Source organism: Centroberyx affinis, unplaced genomic scaffold, assembly GCF_046629955.1.
Source record: "Centroberyx affinis isolate AG114_WGS23_722 - 3 ecotype Tasmania unplaced genomic scaffold, CSIRO-AGI_Caff_v1 ptg002779l_1, whole genome shotgun sequence".
Lineage (NCBI taxonomy): Eukaryota > Metazoa > Chordata > Actinopteri > Beryciformes > Berycidae > Centroberyx > Centroberyx affinis.
This window is the reverse complement of record NW_027280934.1, coordinates 49,703-76,853: the sequence shown is the minus strand read 5'-3', so window position 1 is coordinate 76,853 and position 27,151 is coordinate 49,703. Positions and strand designations below refer to the sequence as shown.

Genomic DNA, 27,151 nt, shown 5'->3' with positions numbered 1-27,151 from the left:
TATTAACTCTGAATATCATGCAATTAAAATACCATCTACAGTATATTGTAGTTAAGTCACCACGATGAGACTGGAGTTTTACATAACGGCGTGTTACTATAGTTTTAAACATGATATCGTCATTTCTTAAGTAAGTACTTGCGATGCTTCATACACAGAGAATCAAGTAAGAACAACATTAATATCTTATAGCATGCTGCATGATTTTCATTGCAAGTGCGTGGGGGGGGGTCTCACAGAGGAGCTCAGAGGGGGTTGGGGGGAGGGGGGGTCAACTACACTTCAGAGAGAAAAAGCTCAGTTGGGAAAACAAACAGAACCGGTTAATCAAATACACCCACGGGTGCTCTCTGTGAGACACGTGGTACTGTATGTTCATTTCACACAGGCAGCCTTAGAGTCGTGCAGAAAAACAGCCACTGGTAATATTAATACAGTCATGCTCATGTTAAAAAAAAAAGAAGAAGAAGAAGAAAAGAAAGAAAGAGAGTTTAAAATGAACCATTAAATATACTGTACAGTTTCAAACAGAACGACAACAGACTGCAGCCATAATAACACGAGGAGTAAGTAACGATAACTTTATGTTTGAATAGAATTAAAAGGGGGGGAGAGTCTGTCCGGTTTCCCTTTATGGCTGATATGCTCTTCACTGTATGTTTTGGTGCGCTGAGGCAGGAGGCGGGTAGGGAGTGTGTGCGCCGGTGTTATTGTCTGTTGTCGAGGTTTGTAGTGAGGCAGAGAGAGAAGAGCGAGGCGGGTCTGCAGAGAGCGGGGCGACCGTGACGCCCGTGACACCCGTTTGACTTTTCACACTTCTTCAGCCTCTCTCCATCCACCTGCGCTCCTCTCTCCATACCGTTACGCTCTCTCTTGGATTATCCACTTGTTCCTCTCTGCTCCTCTGAGAGTCTCTCTTTCCTGGGAAAAGAGCACAATAGTTGAGTTGAGTTGAGTCTAGTTGTACTTACAAATGAAATACGAATGAAGAACAGAAAGAAAAGAGAAGTGTAAAATACATATATTGTGAGGGTGAGATTAGGAGACTCCACAGGGCCTATAAAAACATCCCACCAAAAAAAAAAAAAAAAAAACACATCAAGATGGAATAGACACACCTGAATACAGCCTGCTAGTGAGCAGGAGGGTGTTCAAAAGGAAAAGGAGGGAGAGAAAATGTGTGCGTTGTGATATTGAAGCACAACGTAAAGCAGTGTGATTCTAATGCTGAGAGATGGAGATTCATTCTCGGTGTGAATCTTGCAATCCAATAGTCGTTGCTCCTCTATATCAAACTTTTTGCTTCCAAGAAAATATTCCAGTGCTCCTCTGCACAAAACATATTTTCCCTCCCCACTTTTTTGCAACAATAATGACAACTTCTTCTTAAGAGAATTGCCTGTATTGCCTGTGCAGTTACATTGTTTGACTCTTTCTCTTTTTAGGAATTATTTCTGCATCAACTCTTAGAATCTTAATTCTTAGTGCTTATTTATTGACTAAATTTTCATTGATACAATATTATGGAATCTCTTTTTATGTAATCTCTTGTTTTTACGTAATGTGTTATAACACTCTGTAAAGTGCATTTGAAAAACTGCTACAAAAGTTATTACTGTTAATATTTGTATTATCAGGATTCCTGCAGTGTGCAGTCTAGTGAGACTGTGTGAGTCTACATGTGTGTGTGAGTGTGAATACTGTGTGTAGTGTGTGTGTGTGTGTCTCCTGCGCACCTCATCCCTGTAGCGGGGCGGCGGGGGCTCCTGAGCAGTGGAAGTGGACGTTTTGCCACCGGCTCTCTCGGCGGTGCCATACCCTGGTCTCCTCCGATTGGCTGGAGCGGGGGCGGCCCTGCCCGTCGACGAACTGCGTGAGGCGGATGTAGGCGATGCAGGCCGCGTCCTCGCCGATCATGTGCACGTGCGGGTTCAGGATGGTGGTGTGGATGGGCTTGCTGTTCTTGGCGAGGACTGACGGAGGGGTAGAGGAGAGACGGAGAGATTGATTAGTGAGTTGACAACTTGTCAAGTCACTAAGAATTTCAATTATAGTTTAAAGGAATAGTTCACCCAAAAATGAAAATTCTGTCATTATCCCTGTGAGTGGATTTATTTTTTTTAATCCATTATTTAAAGGATAAGGCCGGTGTTTTTTTAATGCATTGCTTACCGTCAACAAATCCTATGAAAATAACAAAATCAGCAATGATTTTGTTTTGCCAACAAGTCTCGTCCATGTAGCCGGTGCCCAATGCAGCCATGTCCCAGCAGCCATAGAACTCCATTGTATTAAAAAAACTATTAAAAACACGTCAAAGAGCCATGCTGCTGCTCTGGGCAACATATTTCATCATCGCGATGTACCGGGCCAGCCGACTTTTTCCTCAAACAACTTAATAAGCCGGCTGTAAACATGTTTGCGATCTCAGGAAAGTAGTTCCGTAGCACAGAAAATAGTCCCCGGCGTAATGAAGAATTTGTTCCCATTTGAATTTGATTTAGTAATAACTACAACAGCCTGACTTTTCATGGTAACAGTTAATGATTTTTAAAATGTAAACTATGTCTTTGTGAGCTGTATTTCAAGGTTTTTAGCTTACAATTGGAGCCAATGACTTCTAGGTTGACGGCTAAAAACGGTACGTGGGAAGTCTGAAAGTAACAGGAGTAGAGCAAACGCATTGTTGATTTTGTTATTTTCATAGGATTTGTTGACGGTAAGCAACGCATTAAAAAACACCAGCTTTATCCTTTAATGCAAATTTCATTTTTTTCCACTTACCAAGCGATCATATGGTGTCAGAAGACTTGGATTATGCTACACGAGTGTGTATGGAGTAATTTTATGGTTATGTTTCTGTTATTTTTCTAATTCTAAAGATCGGTCCTCATCGACTTCAAATGTTTTGCTACGGAGTCATGCTGGGAAGCTCCGGGACTGTTTTATGGACTAACAGACTTCACCAGAGTCTCAACTGGCATGGGGGTGAGTAGATAATGACTGAATTTTCATTTTTGGGTGAACTATTCCTTTAAATTCTCGTCTTACGATTGTCGAAGTAGAACCGATGGAAGTCCATTCCCTCCACCAGGTTGCCCAGCCCCTCAGGCTCAAAGGAGGTCAGGCCAGGGTCGCAGATCTTCCTGTAAAAAACACACACATTAAGGACATAATCATCTAATGCAGGGATAAAACAATCACTTCAGAAGGTCTAATGCATAGTTTGCTATGGCTCTACTGACCTTTAGCGCTCATTTTACACACTAAAATCTTACGTCTCCCCACAGTGACATACAGTAAATGTAAACAGAAGAGACTCCTGCTTGGAGATGGCTGTGGTACAAGCTAGGATGTGTGCTGCACTCACGCATAGGCCTCAAAGTCTCCATTGTTGACAGCTTCGATAAGCTGCTCTGTGATCTTTATGATCTCCTGTTTGCGAGCTGCAGAGATAAAGAGAGAGAGAGAGGGGGAGAGAGAGAGAGAGAGAGAGAGAGTGAGAACAACAAAGTATTTCCATCTCACTTGACAATTCACTCACATCATGCAGCCACACAGCCATGCATGCTTCTGCTCTCATGCACACACAGGACACAGTGTGAATACAGCTTATGATAGTGGCACACACACACACACATACACACACACCACTGACATACACACTGAGGGTGAATGCAGCCCATGTTACTCACCTACGAGCTTGTTACTCATGGTAAATCTACTTCATTTCCCTTTCATCTGTCTCTCTCCATCTGTTTCTAGTGAAATCCCCTCCACACACCAAAACTACTTCCAAGCAAAGGAGGAGTTGTCCCGGCTCAGGCCAGCATGGAGGTCTAGAGCAGCATCCACAATAAAAAAAAAAAAAAAAAAAAAAAACTCCTCCCAGGGAACACCACACCCCCGACTGATCCTCACCTACATGTCTACCCGCTGTGTCTGTCCCTCACATCTCCCGTGCGAGGCCGCTTGAGCTCATCCTGCTATTCTTGTCCCCGGGCACTTTAGATGAGATTTACTGTGTCCTTCTCCCTCCGCTTCCTCCCCACACTGACAGCCCAGCGGGAGGGCTCAGCTCGCTTTGAGTCTCTCTCTCCCTCCCTCCCTGTCTCTCTCTCTCTCTCTCTCTCTCTCGCTCACTTTCTGTTGTTCATTCTCTTTTCTGCCCTCCTCATGTCATCTCTCTCTGTGTCTGTATTCTCTCTGCAGTCCCTCGCATCACCACAAAATAGACAGGAGCCTCCCTGTCATCTACGGGGTGTGTGTGTGTGTGTGTGCGTGTGTGTGTGTGAGTGCGAGAATCCCACCTTTCACATCTTCATCCTCGATAGTGGTGTTACTGCTGTCGGTTGATTCCTGTAAACACAGAAACGCAGACAGACATGTCAGTTACTGAGACATACACACACACACACGCACGCACACACACACACACACACACACTGCATGAACATACACTTCTGCGTGTGACTCAGCAGCACAATCCGGCATATGGATTGAGCCGTCTTATACAGACAGGTACAGACAGCTCTACAGCACATCACGTTCAGCCACTGTTACATATGGTCCGAACAGCGGGATGACCATTAATCTCGTCACATTCCTGCTGACAGTGGCAGCTCTGAGCCGCGAGATGCCCCATCCATCTGAACACAGAGGGGCAGTATAAGACAACAGAGACCTCACACATACAGTAATTCACGGGTTCAGCCTCTCTCTCTCTCTCTCTCTCTTTGTGTCTCTGTCTCATGCACAAATACGAATAGATGCACACGGAAATACAGAAATAAACACATCCTGCAAAAAAAAAAAACAACCAAAAAAACAGACCTTTTTCCAATTACGGCTTAACCCACACAGATAGAGAAACCGAGTGAAGACAAGAATGACAAAATGACAGAAAGACAAGAAATACAGAGATGGAGGGGAGGGGGGAGTAGGATGTACCTTGGTGCCATCCACTGGATTATGGATAACAGTAGTCTGGGGCTCCTGGGGGGGAAGATGGGAAGAAAAGGAGGAGAGAGAGAGAGAGAGAGAGGGTGGACGGAGAAATGAGCGGAGAGAAAGGAAAGCGAGAGAGCGGGTGGTTTGAGGACGACAACACGAGGGGAGAGTTTGAGAGACATAAGGGGAAAGATGGATGGAGAGAGAAACAGGAGTAGCAGGTGATAGGAGGAGAAAGAAGTTAATTCTGAAGAGGAGGGAAATACTGATTGTGATAGGATAAAGATTAGAAAGAGTTAATGGTAGAGAATGGCTATAAGAGTGAAACCATCACTGCTATGGCTGATCTATGCCAATGCAATACTTATTAAACCTGAGCGAAATCAGACACACACACACACACACACACACACACACAAACTCACAAAATCTCTCGCTCACTTTGCCCAAGCATCTTTCTTTTTATCTATATCTTTACAAAAATAATACAGGAAGTCATTGCAAAAAATATCCTAAGACCATATCATTAAGATTGATCTCTCTCTCTCTCTCTCGCTCTCTCTCTCTCACACACACACACACACACACACACACACTGACAGACAGTAGGAACTGCAGATGGACAGACACAGAGCTGCATACCAGTGCAGCAGAGGGGATGTTGCCTTTGGGACTGGTGACTATGCTGTTTCTCGTGCTGTTTGTCTGGGGCTGTGCAGGGGAACACAAAGGGCTGCATTAGAGCACAGCAGCAATGGTGAGAGGTGGTTGTAAAGCGGGTGATCACTGTATAAAAATAGTATAATACATGTATGAATAAAGACAGAAATAGTGGGTGGAACCAACAGTTTATGGGTTGTTTAGTGCTGGAGAGCGTAAGTGTTTTCCCACAATCCTGACTCCAGCATAACCAGATGTGGCTTTAAAAAAAAAGGCTTTACAGTAGAAATTCAGGAGTGTATTTCTAACCGCAATAAAACCTAAATGAATCCCAGTCAGAGCTCGGATATTCAAATCTGAGCTACTTCGTTGGGTTTCACTGGCAGGGCGCGCTATTCGGCAGATGGCAAACGAAACCAATGACAGCTGTGCACCTCCGCAACATCTGTCAGATATAAAAGACATGAGCGCTGAAATCCATTTTGTCAAACTGCATTTGCTACTTCCGACAGACCGCAGTGCTAAATGTATCTCTACTCAGGACGGTTAACATGTAACAGCCTGGTCCCAACAGCGGGAGAAAGAAAAGAGGAGTAGAGACGTGCCAACATGCCAACACATACAGACACCTCGTTCTATAAGCGCTTCCCATAGACACCATCAACAGCTCCACGACTTGTATGACAACATGCAACAACACACAAACGCAGGCACAGCAGACCGGATCCACGCTCGAAGCCGACTGACTCTGTATTCCCTCCTCATTGTCTTCCTCAGCAGAGCCGCCTGTAATTGACTCATTGTGTTGTGAGCGAAGAAACTAAATAGAAACAAAAATTGTGGCCAGGATGGGGAAAAGAGTGAAAGGGGTATGAGAGAGAAAGAGCAGTAAGAGATGTGGAGAGAACATATACACAGGATCTGATGTCACTATCCATTGGTGTTTTTGGGTGAGCAGTGAGCACACATGGAGAAACTGATCTTGGGTCTTAGAGGTCATTGGGTTTATCAAGTGGACAGGTATGGACTGAAATGTGCTCATCTATACTCTGACTTTACAGTATGATGCCCAGTTATTACTAAAGCTCTACTTGTTTTAATGCATTTCTCAACAGTTGTTACTTGATTTACTGTTGTGTGTCTGTTAGTATCACCTCAAATCTAACATTCACACATCTAACTTCCTCTGTTACATTTGAATTCCTCTTAAACTCTTAATCTACATGTAATGAAGCTAGTAGTTGAACTACATTTTGCTGTGGCTTTATTCAGTTTGATTTAACTCATATTTGGATAGTGATTTTAGTAGTTCATCACTTTTTTGTTATTTTGACGCATAGTTGACTACTGCAACTACAGTACCAACTATTTTGGATATAAAACAGGCCTTGCTGTTTCTCTATTTTAAGGTTTCATGGAGCAGAAATTTATAATTCTTTTCTCCACCCAATGTTTTCAATGAATTGTTGTTTGTACAGTCAAGCAATTTTTCGGCAAGTTTACAGCAAGTTTTGAAATCATATCATCTGCTTTAGGAGATTGCACTGAACACTTTTATTTTATTCACTTGTTATTTTGGGCCTAATAATATTTAATAATAATATTTGAGCCTAAAATGCAGTCCTGCATACAGCCAGCAAATGGTGCTATAACTACTGCTGCTATAACATTTTTTCAATGCATTTCCTTGCATTCCTTGATTTTCTTTCCTCTTATAGTTTTGTCTTCTTCACTATTTCTCTGAGTTTAAAGGCCAGAGTGATAAAAAAAATATGGTATAATAAAGATCATTTAGATTAGTGGAAAGCAGAGGGGCTGGGGGGAGTTTGGAAGGAGTGATCACAACTGGAACACCCGCGTAGTTTCCCAGGTGGGAAAAATCAAATGACCAGTCCGAATAAGCAGAAGGAGACTTCTGCACATTCATTTTGCCAAAGGGTCACCACTGATAAGAGCTATTGTTTTTCTTAATAATAAGCATTACTATAAACAGACATCTTCACATTTTAAGAGGAGACCCTTAAGGACAACAGAACCCCACATCACCCCCCTCACAGCTGTGTGAAAGCCATATTTGGTTTGGGCCATTGTAACATTGCAGCAGATCTTAGGCCCTAGATGGCTTTGGGACATTGCTGTCTCCATGTGAGACGGTTGTAGGAGGGTGCTGTCAGATTTGGGCATCATGTAGGAGGCCAAATATAAATGGTGACTGGTCTCCTCTGGACTCATTTCAACACTGCCTCATTGTGTTATGGCTCAAGCACCAGTCGGTCACTGGTTTGAATCCTGGGGGACGTGAACTGACTTGACTGGAGCTGCTCAGTGGGCAACAGAAGAAGACGGTGGTTGTACTGGGAAGCTGTGCATGAGGTTTAAAAGCCATGGAGAGAGACACCATGAGGACCAAGGACCTGGAGGCCAAAATCCTCCTCCAACAAGCGTCCTGGAAGGAAGAAAAGTCTCTGCTGAACCAGATCCAAGAGGTGGAGCAGGAATGGACAGCGGCTCGGCAAGAAAGATGAATCTTGCAAATGAACCAAACCACCCAGACTTCAGAAAGCACAGCACTAGATCCTGACTAAATTAATTATTCCTTTCTGCTTCAGAAGCATAGAGGACTGAAACACTTTTTCTTTTGCTTGGCTTGCATATGAATTACATGTTCCATCTGAAAACCCCAGCCCATTTAAGTCCACCATCAATAATGTTTGCCATTTTTTGGTTTAACCAAACATCATTTCATTTTTTGCACCTGTGCTGTATTACTGATGTCATTTTACTCCACTTATATCCATTTATACTTGTTTAGAATAGATGGGTTTTTTTCACTGTTCAATGAATTGTTGTGAGTTTCCATTATCAGCATTTTTGGTTTCTGTAAAACAAAGTGTTGAAACTAAATGACAAAACATATTTTATGACCAGTGAGCTGCTCTCTTCTTCATAACCATAACTGTCAGGGAGAAGTTTCACTGCACGGAATCAAACTAGTACTTAAACTATATTTTGCTGTAATATTTTGCTGGTAGTTCAACTGAATCATGGATGGATGCTATTTTCTTTTTTTTTCTTTAACCAATTCATTATTAAAAAAAAATTAATTAATTAATTAAGTCAGACACTACAAAGACCCTGTTTTTTATTTTTTGCTTTTTCCATACAACAGACAATTAACATTCCTTCTTTTTCTCTCATTTTGGTTTGGGTTTAGGAGTGATGGACAGAAAGCTAACATCGCTTGAGGCTTACTTGGCCATTAGAAACACAATCAACATTCCCTGCCCTTTATTTTAAAGTGGTATTTTTACAGTCATGCGATTTTTGTATTACTGTATATGACATTGCAGATGTAGATATGATGAAAGCTGAATGGGGTGATTAAGTGTAGTAGTGAATGGGGTGATTATGTGTGGTACGCAGTGCGGGATAAATGGACTATAAGAGGCAAAATGGGAAATACGGATTAGCAGAGTTTAAATATATAATTCCTGCTACGTAGGACAGTTCAGTTTTTGTTACTCAATGTCAGAAATGACGGCAGGAGAGTTTCCCCTAATCTGAGATGTTATATAGATATATAGTTTCATTGAAAATCAACTGGCAGAGGCTGGAACGTAAACTCTGACAGCATCATAAAGAATTTTCCAAGTACTAAGAGCACTAAGAAGAGGTTCATTTGGGTTTAAAAGCTGAAGCAAATATCCTATCCATTTATCATGTCTCCCCATTCACTGGCAATGGAGCTGGTAGTCCTTGGCCATGCACACGTGAATTCTTAAACTGAATGGCATTCCCCTTTAAGGATGACAAGTGGTCTATTACCGCTGTTACGTAACTTGATTTGAACTCTTATTGCCCTTAGATATTGCACCTGCTTGGTCAGAAAAAAAGAGCATATTCCCAGGGGATTGTTGGAAACTGAGAAGAGAGAGAGAGAGAGAGAGAGAGAGTGTGTGTGTTTGTGTGTGTGTGCCTATGCTTATGCGGGGATACTGAAATAGCTCCGGGGTTGTGTGCATCCCCGTGACGTCAGGGTGCAGCGAGGGAGAAACCGGGATTATGCAACGACTAGATTAATCATCTGGTGGGAAATAATCTGAGATTAGCATCAAGCCACCCCGGGGAGAGAGGGATGGAAATGAGGAGAGAGAGGCTGGAGGGGAGAGAAGATGCAGGTTAATGAAAGAGAGCAGGCTCATGGAAACGGGTCAGCAGAGGCCGAGAGGAGGAGGAGAGAGGGAAGGTAAAACTATTATGGATGCGGATAAATTCACACACCTTTAACTCCCAAAAGGTCTGGATACAACAATCTGCATCTGAGACAAAGTCAGCTAATTACATTGAAAATGCTCATACAGAGTTTTTTACACAGAGGCCACACACTGAGTCATGCAAGCATGTATGAGGACACACTCTAACACACACACACACACACACACACACATGCACACCACATACACATTTGCGACAGTGCAGAGTGCATTGTGTGCTGTACAAAGACACACAGACTGTGACACAGTGCAGCAAACCACAAACACTCTTGGGACCGGGAAAAGGAGAAAAGAGCGAATAGAGGTGCACCGATAATATCTGTAGCCCAGGTACCCCGTACTCGGATATGCAAATGAAGCCGTCCTGATACCGATACTTTTATGAAATACTTTTCCGGAGTGGAGCAGAGGAGAAGCAGCTCCCTCAGTCCAGCCAGAGGCACGTAGAATATCGGAAGGGAGGCGATGCTTCCTTCAAAATAAAAGCGTAATATGTGCCACTGTCACCTGTCAAGTCATGTTGGTATAAATAGCCTATATGGTGTGAACAGGATTATATGTTCATTCACTCTAGAGCCCCCCCCCCCCCCCCCCTTAAATATATTCACTATTGGGTACATTGTATTACTCAAAAAAAACGTAATCAATATGGGTTTTATTCTGAAATGTTGACCAGAAAGCATTATTTTTATTATTCTGGCTGGCTTGACAGTGGTAGATGAACCTGAACATGAAAACGCTGAATCATTGCTGTTTTTGAAAAAGAAAATTATAATCATTTTCTATTTTATTAGTATTATTTCACTGATTGAGGCTCTTTGCACAATTTTCATTGCATACTTTGTTCCTGCTATTGTTTTATAATAGGCCAATACTAGAATGAATGAATGTTAATTGATTGGTACTTGGATAAAGTACTCTGTACTCATTTTGGTTCTGAAAAACTGGCATCGGTGCACCTCTGTGCAGAAAGATAAAAAAAGAACAGAGAAAAGGGTGAGGAAGATAATTTCAAACAGTTTTAACTCCCGCTGTGTCTTAAAGGCCAATTTCAATGCAGCAGCTTGGGACAATTTGTGTTAATAAGCTTTTTTTTTTTTTTTTTTTTTTTCTTTTTTTAAATCTCATAAGTATTATAGTAGGTAAAATTCTACAATGCCTGACAAAGTCATAGCAACCTTAAACTGTTGGATGCCCTTGTGATAGAGTAATAACAGAATAAAGTATTTCCCTAATGCTGAGGTCAGAAGACAATAGGAGTCGGGACAGCGTGAGGGCAGCCGAGGAGATACAGAGCAAACAAAGTCGAAACAAGAGAAAGTACAGTAAGAGGAGGAGGAGAGGAGCGAAGTGAGGGCGGGCGGAAGAAGAGGAGAGCCGCCTTACCTTGACATCAGCCTTCTTGTTGAGGAGGCTCTTGGCTGCTGGAGAGAGGCAGAAGGAGACTCCCTCAGATGGAAGAGTACACATCATACACCTTCAGATGCCCACAGCGCTCTAAATCTGCTTACACAAACACAGCCGCAGACACACGGCGACGCATGCATGCACTCGCTGGACTTCACCTGCTCATAAAAGCGTCTGAAAATCTTAATTTTAAACTTCAAAACTCACACACACACTCACACACGCACGGTGACAATGCTTATCTATCTCTCCCCCATTCCTCCCCTTTACCACCCTGCAGGGAAAACACTGTGGCAACAGAATTCATCCCTCCCTCTGAAAACACCCCTCCCTCCCTCCCTCCTGTAAAAAGACATTAAAATCCAACGTATAAACACACACGGACACACACACACACACACACACGCGAGCATTAAAAATCTCCGTCCAACTGGCACCTCCTAACCCTGATCCATTGCCCAAAGCGTTAGATAAGCAGAGGGCATCAGGGATGTGAAAAAAAAAAAAAAAAAACAGTCTATCTAACCGATTCACCGTATAATCCAAACACAAACGCACGCGCACGCACGGATAGAGGGGGGGGGATTAGAGGTGAAAGACCATGAGGAGAGTGGAATGGAGATGCAGGTATGCGATAATGGGTTTGTTAATCTCAAGAGTAGGCTGGATTAGTTCCAATGGGCGGGATGTCGCAAATGGAGCGGGACGCAAAAACACAAAAACACACTTTAGCGGTACGAGGCCATAAGTACAAAAATAGACATCCAAAAGCCAAATAGTATGTGTTTTTGGTCCTCGTCCCAGAAGGCTGGGATGTAGGCTTTTTAGTGCGGGTGGCGCATCAGGGGGATGTACACACACACACACACACACACACACACACACACACACACACACTCACACACACAGCATCCTTTACAGACGCTACCGTGTAACATCAACGCTGTCTTCCCTTAAAACGATTCAAAAGAAGGATAAGACGAACACAGAGACGGCTGGGGAAGGTAACGGCACAAAAAAGCTGAAGCGCTGACACTAATCAATCGCCATGGCAACCCCCGAGGTTCTGAGTGGGCGCGCGTTCCCCCGCGACTCGCAAAAGCGACACCGCACAATTCTTTTTTTTTTTTTTTTTTTTTTTTTTTTTTGCTTTTTGCATCTCAAACCTCCCTCACATTTAGCACATCCCTTCCTCCAGCGCATCTGATAACTCGCCACCTGTAATATCCGGGCCACATACACCGTCCATGTGACTGCATTGCACAACACACAAGCCCCTCTTCACCCATGACGGCCAAAAAGAAGTCTGAACAGTAATACTCTCTCCGCTCCCAGATGCGAGATGAGGCTGCTTACCTTGGCAAACATTTCAGAAGCATTAGGGGGAAAGATTGGGAAAGAGAGATTAAAACAAGCTAAGGGACAGAGGGACTGTGTGAGAGGGGGTGGGGGTGGTGGGGGGGACACTGAGGGATGATGTGAAAGGATAAAACGTTTGAGAGGAGGAAGGGAGGAGAGATATGAAAGATACGTGAGAATGAAACTAAGAGAGACGAGGCTACCTTGCTCCACGATGCCGGCGGTGGTGGCGGCCACGGAGCTGACGGCGGCGGGGGCGGTAGTCTGCCGGCCCACTGGAACACACAGAGAGAGAGAGAGAGAGAGAGAGAGAGAGAGAGAAGGAGTTGGTGAGAGGGCAAAGAGCAGAGGAAGAGAAGAAGAGAGACTTTAGACTGGTGTAGTAACTGTTACACTGCAACTTCCAAGATTATGTGAAAAAAAAATCATATACCTGTAGTTTTCTGGGTTTGGGTGTGGAGATATAGAGGCACGCATATGCAAATATAAGTGGAAGTTAATGTACTATATATGTGTATGTGCATGTATATGTATATACTGTACACTACCAGTCAAAAGTTTCCACACACCTCACTGAATGCTGTTGTTTTTCATTCTCTTAACGCCATTTTGATCTAAAGGCTTCTGCTTAAATGCTTGAAATTTGTTTCTTGGGCAGATATAAATAGTGAAGTTGATCCTATGTGTGAATTTCTTTCCAAAGCCAACCACTTTTTTTGGTCACTGCATAACTCCATTTGTGTTATTTCACAGTTTTGATGTCTTTGCTGTTATTTTAAAATATTAAAAATAGTAAAAATAAAGGAAAATGTGGTGTGTCCAAACTTTTGACGGGCAGTGTATAAGTGGAAGTTAATGTATAAGTGTATGTGCATGTATACGTATATACTATATATACGTTTAAGTATGTATTTGTATGTATTCTATACTGTATGTGCATATATAAAGAAATTACTCCCCCTCACTCCATCCCCCTGTCCCTATTTTTCTTTTTTTTCTAAAAACGTACTGATCTTTTACCCCCTAACAAGGCTGATACCGTGTCTTACAAATAATATAAGCTAATATATAAGATTGTGTGAAGTCCGGTGTATAAACTAGAATGAACAGCAATGTCAGTGTAAAGTAGACACCACTATTATGGGAAAATGATTTGATCACGACATGTAAGACTATAAAGATTGTTCTCTACCGCTTCTCTACTTTCTGATTTATCAGGTCTTAATCTATTTGCTTTGTCATCACATAGGGACACACAGTGAATCACTGGCATCAAACTAAGCACAGTTAAGAATGAGCAAACAGAAATTATGGTGTAGGAGATTATGGGTAACGAGGCACAAGACCAAGCAAAGATCTCTGCTCCGTTTCCTGTCAAACTCGGCTTACTGTGACACCGCCACCCATGAACCTGCTGTTACTGCTTTATGTGTGTGTGTGTGTGTGAGATGGCAGAAGCAGACAGATGGCGTGTCATCCTGTCCTCCTCTCCTCTCCCCCTCGGGGCCGCTGACTGAGACGCTCCCTTGACTCTCCTCCTTCTAACGAGCAGCAACTCACCAGAGAAGTTCCTGGACACCAGCATGGTCGTCAGAATGGCGCCCTGCGGAGGCACGAGAGAAGAAAACAGGTGAAGGGAGTGAGAGAGAGGAGAGGTGGGAGAGGCTGCAGCTGAGGAGGAGGTGAAACTGAAACGTATACAATGTGATTTATGTCCACGAAATGGTAAGTTATGGTCATCAGAGGAAGAAACCCCCCTACTAACTAACCTGCAGTATCACAAGACTACAGGGATTATTTTCAAAGATTCCTATATTTTGACCAGTCATCAATATTCATGCAGACCTTGAGTTTCCTTCTGGCATTGAACTTTTTCAGGCACTCGACTGTCTCCTGTCTGTGCATCATGGAGGCCACAGTGGAACGTTGCTGTGGAGAGAGAGAGAGAGAGAGAGAGGGAGAGAGAGAGAGAGAGAGAGACAAATGAAACATTAGAGGAACAACACTGACAGTGCTTTCATCAGCTGGAGTCTATGTGAGGAGAGACTTGCTTCCCTGGACTTTGCTGATTTTATGTCTCATTCCATATATTGCAATCATCACCCTTCTTAATTCAGTTCAATACCAAGAATCTATTTTACACTGCAAAAAATGACAAGATGACCAGTGATTTGAACTTGCTGGTTTCAATAAATGTCACTTGATCCATGCCAATATGACGTCTTTCAAGAAATCATCATAAAACAATATACTTTTACCAAGTATATGTCCTGAAACAAGTTACATTCTCCTGAAAAATAGTCAAATTGGTTGAAACCAGTAAAATCATCTGCCAGTGCAGTGAGATTATTTGACAAAAAAATCCTAAAATGAGCTATAAAAATAACTTAAGTTTGTCAGTTTTTGCAGTGTAACTAGTTTTATAATATATCATTATCCAAAGGGAGCACACTGACTGGTGCTGGAGTCAGACAGGTCATCGCTGTATGAATCATTCAAGATTTTTCTTCCATTCCAAACCCTGGTGTCGTTTTTGTCAGATGTTTGTCTTTTATATGGATCAAGCCTTCACCGCACATATCAGAGTATCTTGGGTGTGTTTGCTGATATTATTTTTGCTGATGAAGGGCAGAGAGAAGTGCTTATCCCTGCCATATGTTGCTCTTTTGCCCTTTATATATGGAGCAAATCCTTTAAGACGAGCTGACCTAGAGTCTGTACATAGCAGAGATTGGATGTGTGTGTAAACAGACGGACAAATTGCAGGCCCCTGTTTTCTTGCTGCAGTGACTGAACATGTACTTACGCAGACCCATGGATGCTTCAAGGCCTCCTGGGCGGTGATTCTCTTGGCCGGGTTGATGGTCAGCATCTGGTTGATCAGGTTTTTCGCCTCCGGAGTCACCGTGTCCCACTCTGGGGAGGGAAACTAAAGCCACATACACACACATGCATGCAAGATTTTTTTGTGTGTGCCATTGAGAATACAGAGAAACTGTAAATGTGAATGTTTCATCTAAAAGTGAGAATGAGAGAGAGTCAGACTCACATCGTACGCTCCCGCTTTGATCTGCTGGTACAGTTTGTGTTGGTCCTCATCCCAGAACGGAGGGTATCCAACCAAGAGAATGTAGAGGATCACACCTACACACACAACCTTTGATTAAGTGAGAGGAAAGGGAGGCAGTGAGAAATAGAAAAAGAGAGAGAGAGAGAGAACTTACCGCATGCCCAAATGTCTACAGGTTTGCCGTACGCCTCCTTCCTCAACACCTCTGGAGACAAGTACCCAGGGGTCCCGGCAAAACCTGCACTCACACACACACAAAGACACACAAGTGGGGGTCAGGTTTCTGGGGCCCGGGGCCAGTGTCGGTCTTTAAGTGTGTGTATGTGTGCTACATACCAAACCAAGCCTGCTGGTCTCCCTGAACCTCGATGGCCAGTCCAAAGTCAGCCAGCTTCACCGCCGCATTCTTACACTTACTGGCCAGCAGCAGGTTCTCCGGCTGCACACGGAGAACAGGACACAGGACACACACCCCACACACCGTCACCTCAGCAAAAACCATCTTCTCACATCAGTTTTACAAGTTAGAAAATGATCATGTAAGCATTCCGGGAGTCGATGGATGCATCTCAACGAGCCGGAGAAGCTTCCTTCCTATTCTTAAAGTTTTCATTTTCCGGACGGGTGAGAAAAAAAACGTTTGGCAAAATAGGTGAAAATTATGACCTTGGCATGATTTATGGTTTTCATATCAGGTGAAAAGGAGAGAAAAACAAGGAAGGAAGCTGTGACAGACCACTGAGATGCAACCAGTTAAACCCGGATCAGAGGGCTATAAATAGCGACCGATGCAGCGCACACGTATTCATAGCAACACTCACACATATTGAAAGGCGCGTGCATGCATACACACACACACACACACACACACACACACACACACACACACTAAGATGCTGAGACAGACAGATGGGCCCCGTCAAATGACCAACACTGCTTGTCTTTTTTTGCAGCAGCTGTGTCTTTCCTATTCAGACACTGATCTAACCCAAACATATATATCATACATAACATATATATATATAGTATAGAAAAGCTCTCCCTCTCTAGCAGTGCCTTGCTGTATGTATGTGCACTTATTGATGATAGTGATTGATTTATGTCATCACTAGTCATTCCTCCAGCATGGCACACAGAGGCAAACAGAAACACTGACATGTTCTGCAGCTGCACTGGTTACAGTGAGGAGAGTCGGCACGTCGCCCTCTGCTGGTGGTTTTCAAAACTCAACGAGAACAAGCTTGACTTCTGAACATGAGGTCCAGTGTAGCAGCTTACAAGGAATCATGGAAAAGGAGAACACACTGCTTCCAATGCTTCCACATACTTATTCAACTATTTCACCATTGTTTCGACCCTCTGAATTCATGGTGAGATACCTGATGAAGACTAAGGCTCAAGGTGAAAAATAAACTGTTGAATAAATATGTGGCAGTGTTGGAAGCAAGCGGGTTCACTTCTCTAATAAAATGATATAGCAGAGTACATTGAAATAAATATGAGAGTGATTCTTATATATGAAGACATCTTCATTTAATGATTGCATTTAGTTGTGGGCTGCTAAAGATGAGTTTGGATTGGATTTTCTTATTTATTACCTTATTATTGTTTATTACAGGTAATAATAAACAATAATAATAATAGTAATAATTGTTAAAATAGGTAAAATAAATAAAATAACTTACTTTACTTTTAGTTACTTGGTAAAATGTTTAAATACATTTGAATAAATTCTTGGGAAAAGGAAAAAAAAAAAAGAAGGGGAAAAGAAAGGGAGTGAGAAAATGAACGGACGCTTTCTCAGGGAATAAAATGCATCCTGCGAGGTTGACATTTTCCCTCCCTGTTACCAAGGTGAGGTTGTTCCCACTCTGAAGTCAGACCCAGTGGGTGACAAGGTACAAGAGAGAGAGAGAGAGGGAGGATTAGTGGTAAAGAGATCGACAGGGAGAGAGAGAGAGAGAGAGAGAGAGAGAGTCTTGGCTCGTTTCCTCTCGCTGCCACATCGTGAAGTGGAGGAGTGGGAGCGTTTCTGTTATTGGTGCATAAAAGAAGGAGAATTACTGCACTGGAGGGAAATCAGTCAGAAGTGGAAAAACACAATATGAGCTCCCTGTTTTTTTTTTTTGCTATTATGTCTATCACAAAAACCCATGTGCAGTAGGACATATATGACATTTACTGCTGCACACCGGGGACCAAATATCCATCTATAACATATTAGGTAATGTTCTTCTCCTGGTCCTCGGGGTGGTGAAGGGCGGGGACGGCACTGGCCTATATCTGTGGGCCTCATTTGGTGAACAGCTGATGAGAAAAACAACAATAATATCTCGGTGTCTTTCTCCTTTTCACTTAATAGAACGCATCTGGGGAAATCATCGCATCGCAACTGCATTTGGCGTCCTCTGTGTGGGAAAACCCTCCACACATTTCTGTAGGTTAAAGGGATTATTGAGCTCAGCACTGCAATAACGTCAGGTGAGTCGAGGCCGGTCTGGAGAAGGATCCACACCAGCCACTCGGATCCACTTGGAGCCACCTGGATCCACTTGGAGCCACTTGGAGCGACTCAAATGAACCTGATCTTAACTGAAACATTCTTGGAAGACATCGATCTAGTAAAATGAATACATACACTCTAATTACACACAAATACACACACACACACATACAGAAAGGCGCGCACACACACACATACACACACTCACGCATGCATTGACACATACTGTAGATCAGGCCTGGAAAAATGCACAGGCATGCGCAAAAAACAATGACCATGCTTCTTAAAATACTCCTCGCCGCACTTACCGGTGTTCACTGTACAGTATGACAGACAGTCGTACACAACCATGAATCAAATCCAAACACACACACACACACACACACACACGCACACACACACACCCTGCAGGTGACTCACCTTGAGGTCTCTGTGTACCACCCCCATCTGATGGCAGTGGAGCACGGCCTCCAGGATCTGCTGGATGCAATGACTGCATGCAAACAGCAGGGGGAGCAGGTTAGTCCGAACACATTCAGCCCCCCCCCACCCCCCCCACCCCGACTATCAGAGTCATGCAAAGGCAGCGACGTCTCGGTGGCTGTGTGCGTGCCGTAATGCACACACACACACACACACACACACACACTTTCGCCATCGATCACACACTGAAACACCAATTTATCCTCACACACACACACATACTATATATAGGAAAGAAAAGCTCTCCCTCCCTAGGCGCGCTGAAACATAGGCATGTGTATGTGTGAACAGTGGAACCTGAAGGTGCACTATTGAAGGAGAAGGTGCGCAATTTTCCGTTCTCTATTTCCAGTGGAGGGCCGAACATTAGTCAGGCGGTGTAGGAGTGTGCTTCAGCCCTGTGTGGGAGGCGGTGTGTCTAACCTGCACACTTCCCTGTGTAATTTATTCAGGGAAGGGCGACCAGGCGCCTCTGACGGAATTTTTCGGAGGTTACCCGGCATCCGAGAGGTAGGCCACTCCGCTGAACTCTACTCTCTCTCTCTCTCACTCTCACGCTCACTCACTCACTCTCTCTCTCTCTCTCTCTGGTGTCTGCCAGGACCCACTGGAAATTGCAATTCTAGTTCAGACGGTCTAAAATAGTGCAACAAGAGTCCCAAAAGCAAAAAAACCCAAAGACAGGCAACGCAAAAAGAGACAGACCGCAGGCACAGGCAAGTCATCTGAAGCACAGGCAAAAAAAAACCAAAAAAAAAACCCAGGTGAGCACAAACAAGCGTGTAAAGACCAAAAAGCCCTTGTGCAGAGGGTGCAGGGCGCACGGTGAGACACACACACACACACACACACACACACACACCTTGAGGTCCCTGTGCACTATGTCATGTTGGTGGGTGTAACACACACTGTCTAGAATCTGATGGATACAGTGACTGTGGAGACAAAACGACAGGGTGAGGCGTAGATACAGGGAGCAAACACGGAGGATAGGATGCAAGAAGAAGAGAGGAGGGGGGGGGGGGGGGCTGTGGGAGAGATGGGAAAGGAGACAGGGAAGGAGAGAAGGAAAGTAGAGGGTGTGAGGGAGGGAGGGAAGAGCAAAGGTGGCTATGTTGGAGGGCAAGGGAGGGATAGAGCGATGGAAGTGTGCAGACGTGAGTGAGGAGAGAAAACCATCGGTGAGATACTAGTGGATAGCGATCATGCCGCGCTACAGTCGTACGCCCACGCACAGTGACACACACACACACACACACACACAATTTATGTAAAGAGAACAAGGGGGAATGAGGGCAGATGAGGGGGAGAAAAGAGAAAATAGGAGGAGGAGAGGCATAGGCATATAGACAGAGGAAAAACAAGCATACATAGACAGGAGAAACACCTCAGTAGAAACATCAGGGATCTAAAGTGCTGCCATTTTGGTTGCATGTGACCTACATTTAAACTGGAAATTCAATATGGAAGCACTGGCGTGACTACAAACAGCTGTCTGGGTGCCACCACAGAAAATCCTCTCTGGTCGTCTGCCTCATCGCAACTAATCAAACATTAGTTTTTTTGCTGCTTGTCACCATGTTTACATTTCAGAAGATTTTTGTCCTGGTTTTCATCATCGATATCTATTGATCCCAAAGTCGCACTGACAAAAGTGATGCTTGTCTACCTTCTATTTCTATTGATCCCTAAAGTCCCTAAGACAAGAGTGATGCTCGTCAGACTCAGGAGTGAGTATCCTATCGATTGCTCATTTAAGCCCCTCCCCCTTTCCTGCCTGACTGCTTTCCCTTTGTTTATTTGTATTCATTCCAAATTCGCATTCACCTGAACTCAGGAGAATTTCCAGTCCAGTGATGATTTCCAGGACCGATCGGCTGAGTTCTGATTGCCTTTTTCTATTGATTCTGAAAACACACTGAGATGTGTGACAGTGGGTTGATGATGTCATTGAAGCACCTCCCCTTTCATGATCGGCTGTTTTTTGATCATTGATATCTACAGTATTTATCCCACAGTCGCACTGAGATCAGTGATGGCTTGTCGGATCAAGGAGAGAGTTTCCTATTGATTGGTGACATTATTAATGACCCTCCCACTTTCCTGATTGGCTGTTTTTCACTGTCAATATCTATTGATCCCAAAGTTGCATTAATAACTATGATGAACCCATTATGCGGGACTTCACTGACAAATGTATCCCGTATTAAAAATGAACCGCTACCAATTATGTGATTAGAGCAGGATGCATTATTTTAAGTAACCAATAAGCTGCATTAGGCTTTTGGATTTGGTCACACAGAGCCAGTTTTCTGCATGAGTTATGCGCTTGTTTCAAAGATGGGAGTGAGATATAAAGGAGCAAAAAAGAGTCGAAGGAAATCAGCTCCTCCTCCTGTTATTGCGTCTCTCGTTTCACCTCTCTCTCTCTCTCTCTCCTGCCTTCCTTTCATATCTTCTGTCCTCTCTCTCTCTCTCTCTCTCTCTCTCGCCTCCACAAAACGCCTCCACAGCCAAACTGATTTAAGTCTACCTCCTGAGGGGGGGGCCGAGGTGGGGGGGGGGCGTGTGTGTATTTGTGTTCGTGTCCGTGCCTCCCTCCCTCCGTCCGTCTGTGAACCTCGTCACCCGGGGGTGGGGGGTGGGTGGGGGGGACCCGGGGACTGCAGAGGTTGGCAGACTGACATACGGAGAGGGGGGAAGAGAGAAGAGAAATATATTTGGCTGTTTACCTCGCATCTGCTTCACTGTAGTACTCTCTAGCCACGATGTCCTCGAACAGTTCCCCTCCTGTCACCCTGAGACATGGAAAGACGGGTAGGTTAACGCGTGCTATATAAGCGCATACACACATTCCTGCACTGAGGCAGCACAGGCACACACACACACACACACACACACACACACACAGAGACAGGAGGGGGATGTCCTCATTAGGGGGAAACCCCGGCTGCAGGATTCACTCTGACTCTGGGTTGCCATGGAGACTGGCTCCTGTGCGGGGGAGTGTGGCGGTATGTGTGTGTGTGTATGTGTGTGTGTGTGTGTGTGTGTGTGTGTGTGTGTGTGTGTGTGTGTGTGTGCGATAGGCTAAAGTGGGAGCTCAGAGGAGGGGGGTTTGACTGTTATGTAATGGGGGAAACTGCCTTGGAAACGAGGAAGGATGAGGAGAGCCTTGGAGAAGAAGGAACGGAGAGGATGGAATGAGGAGAAGAGAGAGAGAGAGAGAATAAATAAAAGTGGGGAGTATAAAGGAGGCAGATGCAGTGGGGATTGAGAAGAGGGAGTGGAAAATAAAGCACTGGGAGAGAGGGAGGGAGGGAGGGAGGGAGAGGGAGGGAAGCACAGTACAGCAGGGAGACTGAAGTAGAGGCATAGCAGTGAGAAGAAGAAGAAGAAGAAGAAGAGATTTCAGGAGATGTGGAGATGGAGAGAGTGGGAGGGAGAGAGGAAATGAACAAACTCACAGGTCAAACAGGAGATAGTGGAAGCCTTCTTCTGAGATACTGTCATGGAGACGAACTGGAGCGAGGGAGGGAGAAAGAGAGAGGGACAGACAGGCAGAGAGAGAGAGACAGACATAGAAAGACGTATCAAAAAGATCAGATCATTAAGAATGCTCACAATTCACATATTTTATTTTCATATTATTTTCTCATTTGGTACATATTGTCCATACCATGTTCATACTTCTCATATCTTTTCAGTCATATATTTCGACTTAATATGCACTACTGCTGTAATGTTTCTCTATTCTTATTTCTATCCTATTTCTTTCATTGCTGTATCCTATTATTTGTTGCTGCAACAACGCAATTTCACCATGGGGATTACACCATTAAACCCTTTATCTCATCAAATCTAATGTAATCTAAAGCAGTGGTTCTCAACGTGGGGTCCGGGGACCACCAAGGTTCCTTGAGGGGGTTCCAGGGGGTCCCCAGCAAATGGATGAATTGTTAAACTTCAGCATTATTTATTATATTTACAAGAAGTTAGCACAGTTAGAGAATGTAGAAGAATGACTGTTTTGATCGTAGTCTCTCTGTTATCTCTCTACCTACAATACAGATAGTCATGGAATTATGGACAAAATCATATCTAATAATAAAAAGATTCTCAGATTTGGGTCTGAGAGACAAAATCTCATCAAATGGGGGTCCGTGGCTCTAATATGGACTAAATTAGGGTCTTTGATATGAAAAAGGTTGAGAATCACTGCTCTAAAGCACGCCTAAATAATAATAAACGTATTTTAAAAGCGGTCGAGTCTCACCGATGTTGGAGTGCTTGAGCAATCTGCAGATCCTGGCCTCCCTCTCCAGTTTCTGATGGTCTACAAGACAGTCAAGCAGGGGCTTTACAACAATACCTCAAACTGGTGATTTATGGTGTGTGTGTGTGGGGGGGGGTTCCCTGATAATTCACAGTATCCCCAGACGCCACTACACCACATGTAATGTCATTGATTGTCTCAAATAGTATTCCATAATAAAGATATCATATGCCTGCATCCTTTGGGTTTACATAGTATGTGCTGGGTGTGTTGATAGTGGACGAGAAATCTAATGATGAGATATACTGTGATGGGAACTGACAAGCAGTCGTGAGTGAACACACACAAGCATGCTGTCTTACCCATGTGGCCACACACACACACACACACACACACACACACACACGGACATAGATTGGGTGTGTGTGTGCATAGATGAGAATGGCCTGAGGGCTACATTTGTCCCAGTTGCCCATTTAACCCCCATTCCAGATAGCTAAGGAGAGGAGAGGAGAGGAGAGGAGAGGAGAGGGGAGGAGAGGAGAGGGGAGGAGAGGAGAGGAGAGGAGGGGAGAGGAGAGGAGTGGAGAGGAGGGCGTGTTAGTTGGAGCGATCCCGGTGCCTGTCCTGCCTCTGCTCTGTTGTGGCTGCCAGAACGCTGCGGTTAGTCCTGTCCTGCTGAGTCATATTCACACTCACACAGCTCAAATAGAGGGATTTTTCTTTCTCATACAAAAACATAAGTGGTTCTGTAACCCGGCTCCACTGACCTAACAGCAGGGCAAGGGAAGGCTTTGACTCTGTGACAAAACTGAGTAAGGCAGAGCTGCAGAGCTGGAGCCTGAGGCTGAAGAGACGTGCCACAGTAGCTTACAGTAGCTACTGTAGCTACTGTAGTCTGGTCTGTGTGTGTGGCTGACGGGATTTGTGTTTTTCTTAAAGGTGCTGCTTGTAGCATTTTATCATCAATAAATCATTACCACATTAATTTTGAAGTATAAACATAAGAGACTGAATCTGTGCCTTTGTCACCGAACACCACGGTTCACGGGGCGGGGATTTTGTCAACGTCATAGCTAGGGCCAGCTGGCCAAAAATATGATAACAGGAGCGACATTATGAATAAAGTGTCTTCATTTTGTGTACACATTAGCAGATAAAATAAAAACTGAATTATAGTGAGAGTACTGGTACTGATTTGCTTAACCTGATTGATTGTGGCGGACATATTCTTAGTTTTTTTGTTAAAGCTGAAAAAAGTTGTGCTAACTTAGCTATTGCTACACCACTGGTCTCCGCCCCCTTCTATCTGACTGGCCAAACACCAGAGGCCAGCCGCAAAAGTTTGACATGCTCAGACGTCAGCGGCAGAAATGTGGAGAAGCTCGTTCTGGTGGGCAGCAAACACACTCCTTCCTGTGCCGCTGCTGCCAAGGAGGGAGGCAGAGCTGCCACCGGCCTGCCACTGAAATACAGAGGCGGCAACCCACCGCTTCCCGGTGTGTGAGGGCCTTTAGTGTGTGAAAAACAAGCACAAGCTTTGAACTTTTTTTTCATAGCTGTCAGAAAATGTCTGTTTTCTGAACAATTTGTTCAAAAGTATTATAATTTCAACCGTCCTTAAGACGCTCGTGTCCTTCCTCTTGCAGTGGATGTGACAGTGCGTGTGACTAAAACAGTCATCTGCCTCTCTCAGAGGAACAGACGTGAACGCTTCACACACTCGAATCAAACACTCGCTAAAATATGCTAATGCGAGCTTGCAGATCTGGGACACACGGGCAGCATAATGATGAAAAAATCACCCTGATGCATCTGCCTCTTCCTATGCTTCTCAGTGTCTGAAAACATACATATCACATTATAACATCATGTGTGTGTTTCTCTCTCTCTCTCTCTCTCTCTCCCCCCCCCCCCCCTCTGACTTTCTCTGTCTTTCTCTCAGTGTGTTTCTCTCACCTCTGGCCGAGAGCTTTTTGGTGTTGATGATTTTGGCGGCATACTCCTGGCCTGTGCAGAGTTTGACACAGCGGCGCACCACTGAAAAGGCCCCCCTGGGAAACAAAGACGGGAGACAGGAGGAAGAGATGGGTCAGCTGCCATATCAGCGTTGTTGGCATCAGAGGGGCATCTCAGCTGTCAGAGTGACCTCGGCTTTCATCGCTGTCCTGGACTCCTCTCTCTGTCTGTAAACCTCCCTGATCTGGTCTGGCTGATATAGATTGGAGAGCGAACGCCTATCAAACTGGTCCCCATAGGCCCCAACAGAAACCTCAGAGACAGAGACAAACAGAAATAACCACCTCTGTCACTTCTCAGTGTTAATTATAGCTCACCTTAGCGTTGTTACGCAATGAAACGCCCCCACGCCACGCAGAGCCCCTGTCTCTCATAGACCCTCCAACACGCATACATTATTATAATGGGATGCGGTGAGTAAGCGTGTACTCCCGACACCCTTGGCTTTGTGGTAGGGGAAAGACGGGACAGCTTCAACATAAAGGGTTAACTGCAGAAGTGAAGGAGTGGTGGAAGTGGAGAAAAGTGCAGCCATACCTCCAAACTCCTCCATCAAACACTCGCTAAAATATGCTAATGCGAGCTTGCAGATCTGGGACACACGGGCAGCATAATGATGAAAAAATCACCCTGATGCATCTGCCTCTTCCTATGCTTCTCAGTGTCTGAAAACATACATATCACATTATAACATCATGTGTGTGTTTCTCTCTCTCTCTCTCTCCCCCCTCTGACTTTCTCTGTCTTTGTCTCTGTCTCTGGGTTAACTGCAGAAGTGAAGGAGTGGTGGAAGTGGAGAAAAGTGCAGCCATACCTCCAAACTCCTCCTGTAAGACAAGTTTGACTTACTTGACGAGCCGGACAGCCCGACACTTGAAACAGACAGGGACATTTGTAAGAGGTATAAAGCTTCTCTCTCTCTCTCTCTTTTTCCCCCACACACATTCACACTCAATTCCTAGAAAGAATGCCATCTCTAATTGTCAGTTCTTCCTGTCTCCATATCTGTGTCTCGCTGTCTCTTTGCCTCACTGGCTGGTTCACACACACACACACACACACACACACACACCGAAAAGTGACAGTACAAGCAAAACGGCAATAAGGCTCCGTTATCAGTGAGGGCAGCTGCTGCTACTCCAGCATGACTATTGTCTCTAACTTATCACATCCCACACACACACACACACACGCTTAGAGACCATCACCAACGCTGTCCTCAAAAAGAGACTTGTAACTCAAATCATGACTGTGAAATTAAAGTACGGTATGATATCTTGGCAACCTTGCTGCGTTAAAAACCAATTCTGGGCTCAGGAATGAAACAGCCCAAAGCATCGCACTTGTGTGTTTGATGGCTAGAATAAATGTTCCTGTGAGGCAAACATTGCAGAGAGATCCTCTCTACCCACGCACAGCCTGACAGGGACATGAAGTCCACTTTGCCTCTACCCACTGTGGCACCATTTAGCCTCTTCAGTTTCCCTCTCTTTCTGAATCCACCTGCATCCCACTTCCCCCCCCCCCCCCCCATCTCTCTCTCTCTATATATCTCTTTCTCTCCATTTATCCCAAGACACACACCTCGAAAGACTAGCAGCAGCAGCAGCTTCCTCTGACTTCTCTATGAGGCTATGTGTCACAAATGATGATGGAGGAGTTTCCCCTCCACACAACCCCGTTTCCCCCGATATTAGGCCTATCTGCCTCTAATTAGCCTATCGGCAGAGGGGGGGGGGGTGCTGTAAAGAGCCTTAAGTGCCTCTGGGCTCCTGCAGCCCCATCTGTAAGACGCGACTGTTTATGCAAAATCGAACTCACTGATGCCTTGCCATAGCCTGGCTGCTGCATCGAGGAGGTGTAATGGAATAAAATAAAAAAAAACCCGCCAAACAAGCAATTATCATTATTTAAGTTTGGCAGCGGCTACATTTGGCGTGCAGCGTGTGTTTTGTTTTGAAGGGATGGAGCCGCATCCATCCGCAGATGTGCAAAAAAAACCCTCCATCCCTCACACATTAGGACGGGGTCAGGCTGCATGCATATCGGCTACAACTCCGAATAACATATAATGCAACAACGGCTTACTTGCCAAGCTCTTCATACAGCTGATATTCATCTGTGAAACGTGTGCATGTAGTCGTTGCCAT

General features: G+C 44.5%; 1 protein-coding gene across 1 annotated transcript; it reads right to left on the bottom strand.

Annotated features, from left to right (window-relative positions):
• Positions 1 to 581: 581 nt before the first annotated feature.
• On the bottom strand, positions 582 to 27,151 carry LOC139657888 (calcium/calmodulin-dependent protein kinase type II subunit beta). The gene is made up of 21 exons (XM_071535871.1): positions 27,090 to 27,151; positions 24,942 to 25,036; positions 22,983 to 23,042; positions 22,174 to 22,228; positions 21,439 to 21,504; positions 18,644 to 18,716; positions 16,057 to 16,159; positions 15,875 to 15,958; positions 15,700 to 15,794; positions 15,457 to 15,579; positions 14,496 to 14,579; positions 14,211 to 14,253; positions 12,854 to 12,925; positions 11,271 to 11,308; positions 5,593 to 5,661; positions 4,951 to 4,995; positions 4,311 to 4,359; positions 3,371 to 3,446; positions 3,052 to 3,146; positions 1,737 to 1,973; positions 582 to 921 (listed from the first exon to the last, which is right to left on the bottom strand). The coding sequence occupies exons 1-20, from the start codon at positions 27,149 to 27,151 to the stop codon at positions 1,738 to 1,740; spliced, it is 1,623 nt and encodes a 540-aa protein (XP_071391972.1). The 3' UTR covers positions 582 to 921; position 1,737.

What these genes read in the sequence shown, in the direction of transcription:
- LOC139657888 (XM_071535871.1), bottom strand. Translation starts at nt 27,151, where the DNA reads ATGGCAACGACTACATGCACACGTTTCACAGATGAATATCAGCTGTAT. An exon ending in CACTATCTCCTGTTTGACCT is followed by an intron (nt 21,505 to 22,173) that starts GTGAGTTTGTTC and finishes TCCATGTCTCAG; the next exon opens with GGTGACAGGAGGGGAACTGT. An exon ending in ATGCCAGAAGGAAACTCAAG is followed by an intron (nt 14,254 to 14,495) that starts GTCTGCATGAAT and finishes GTGCCTCCGCAG; the next exon opens with GGCGCCATTCTGACGACCAT.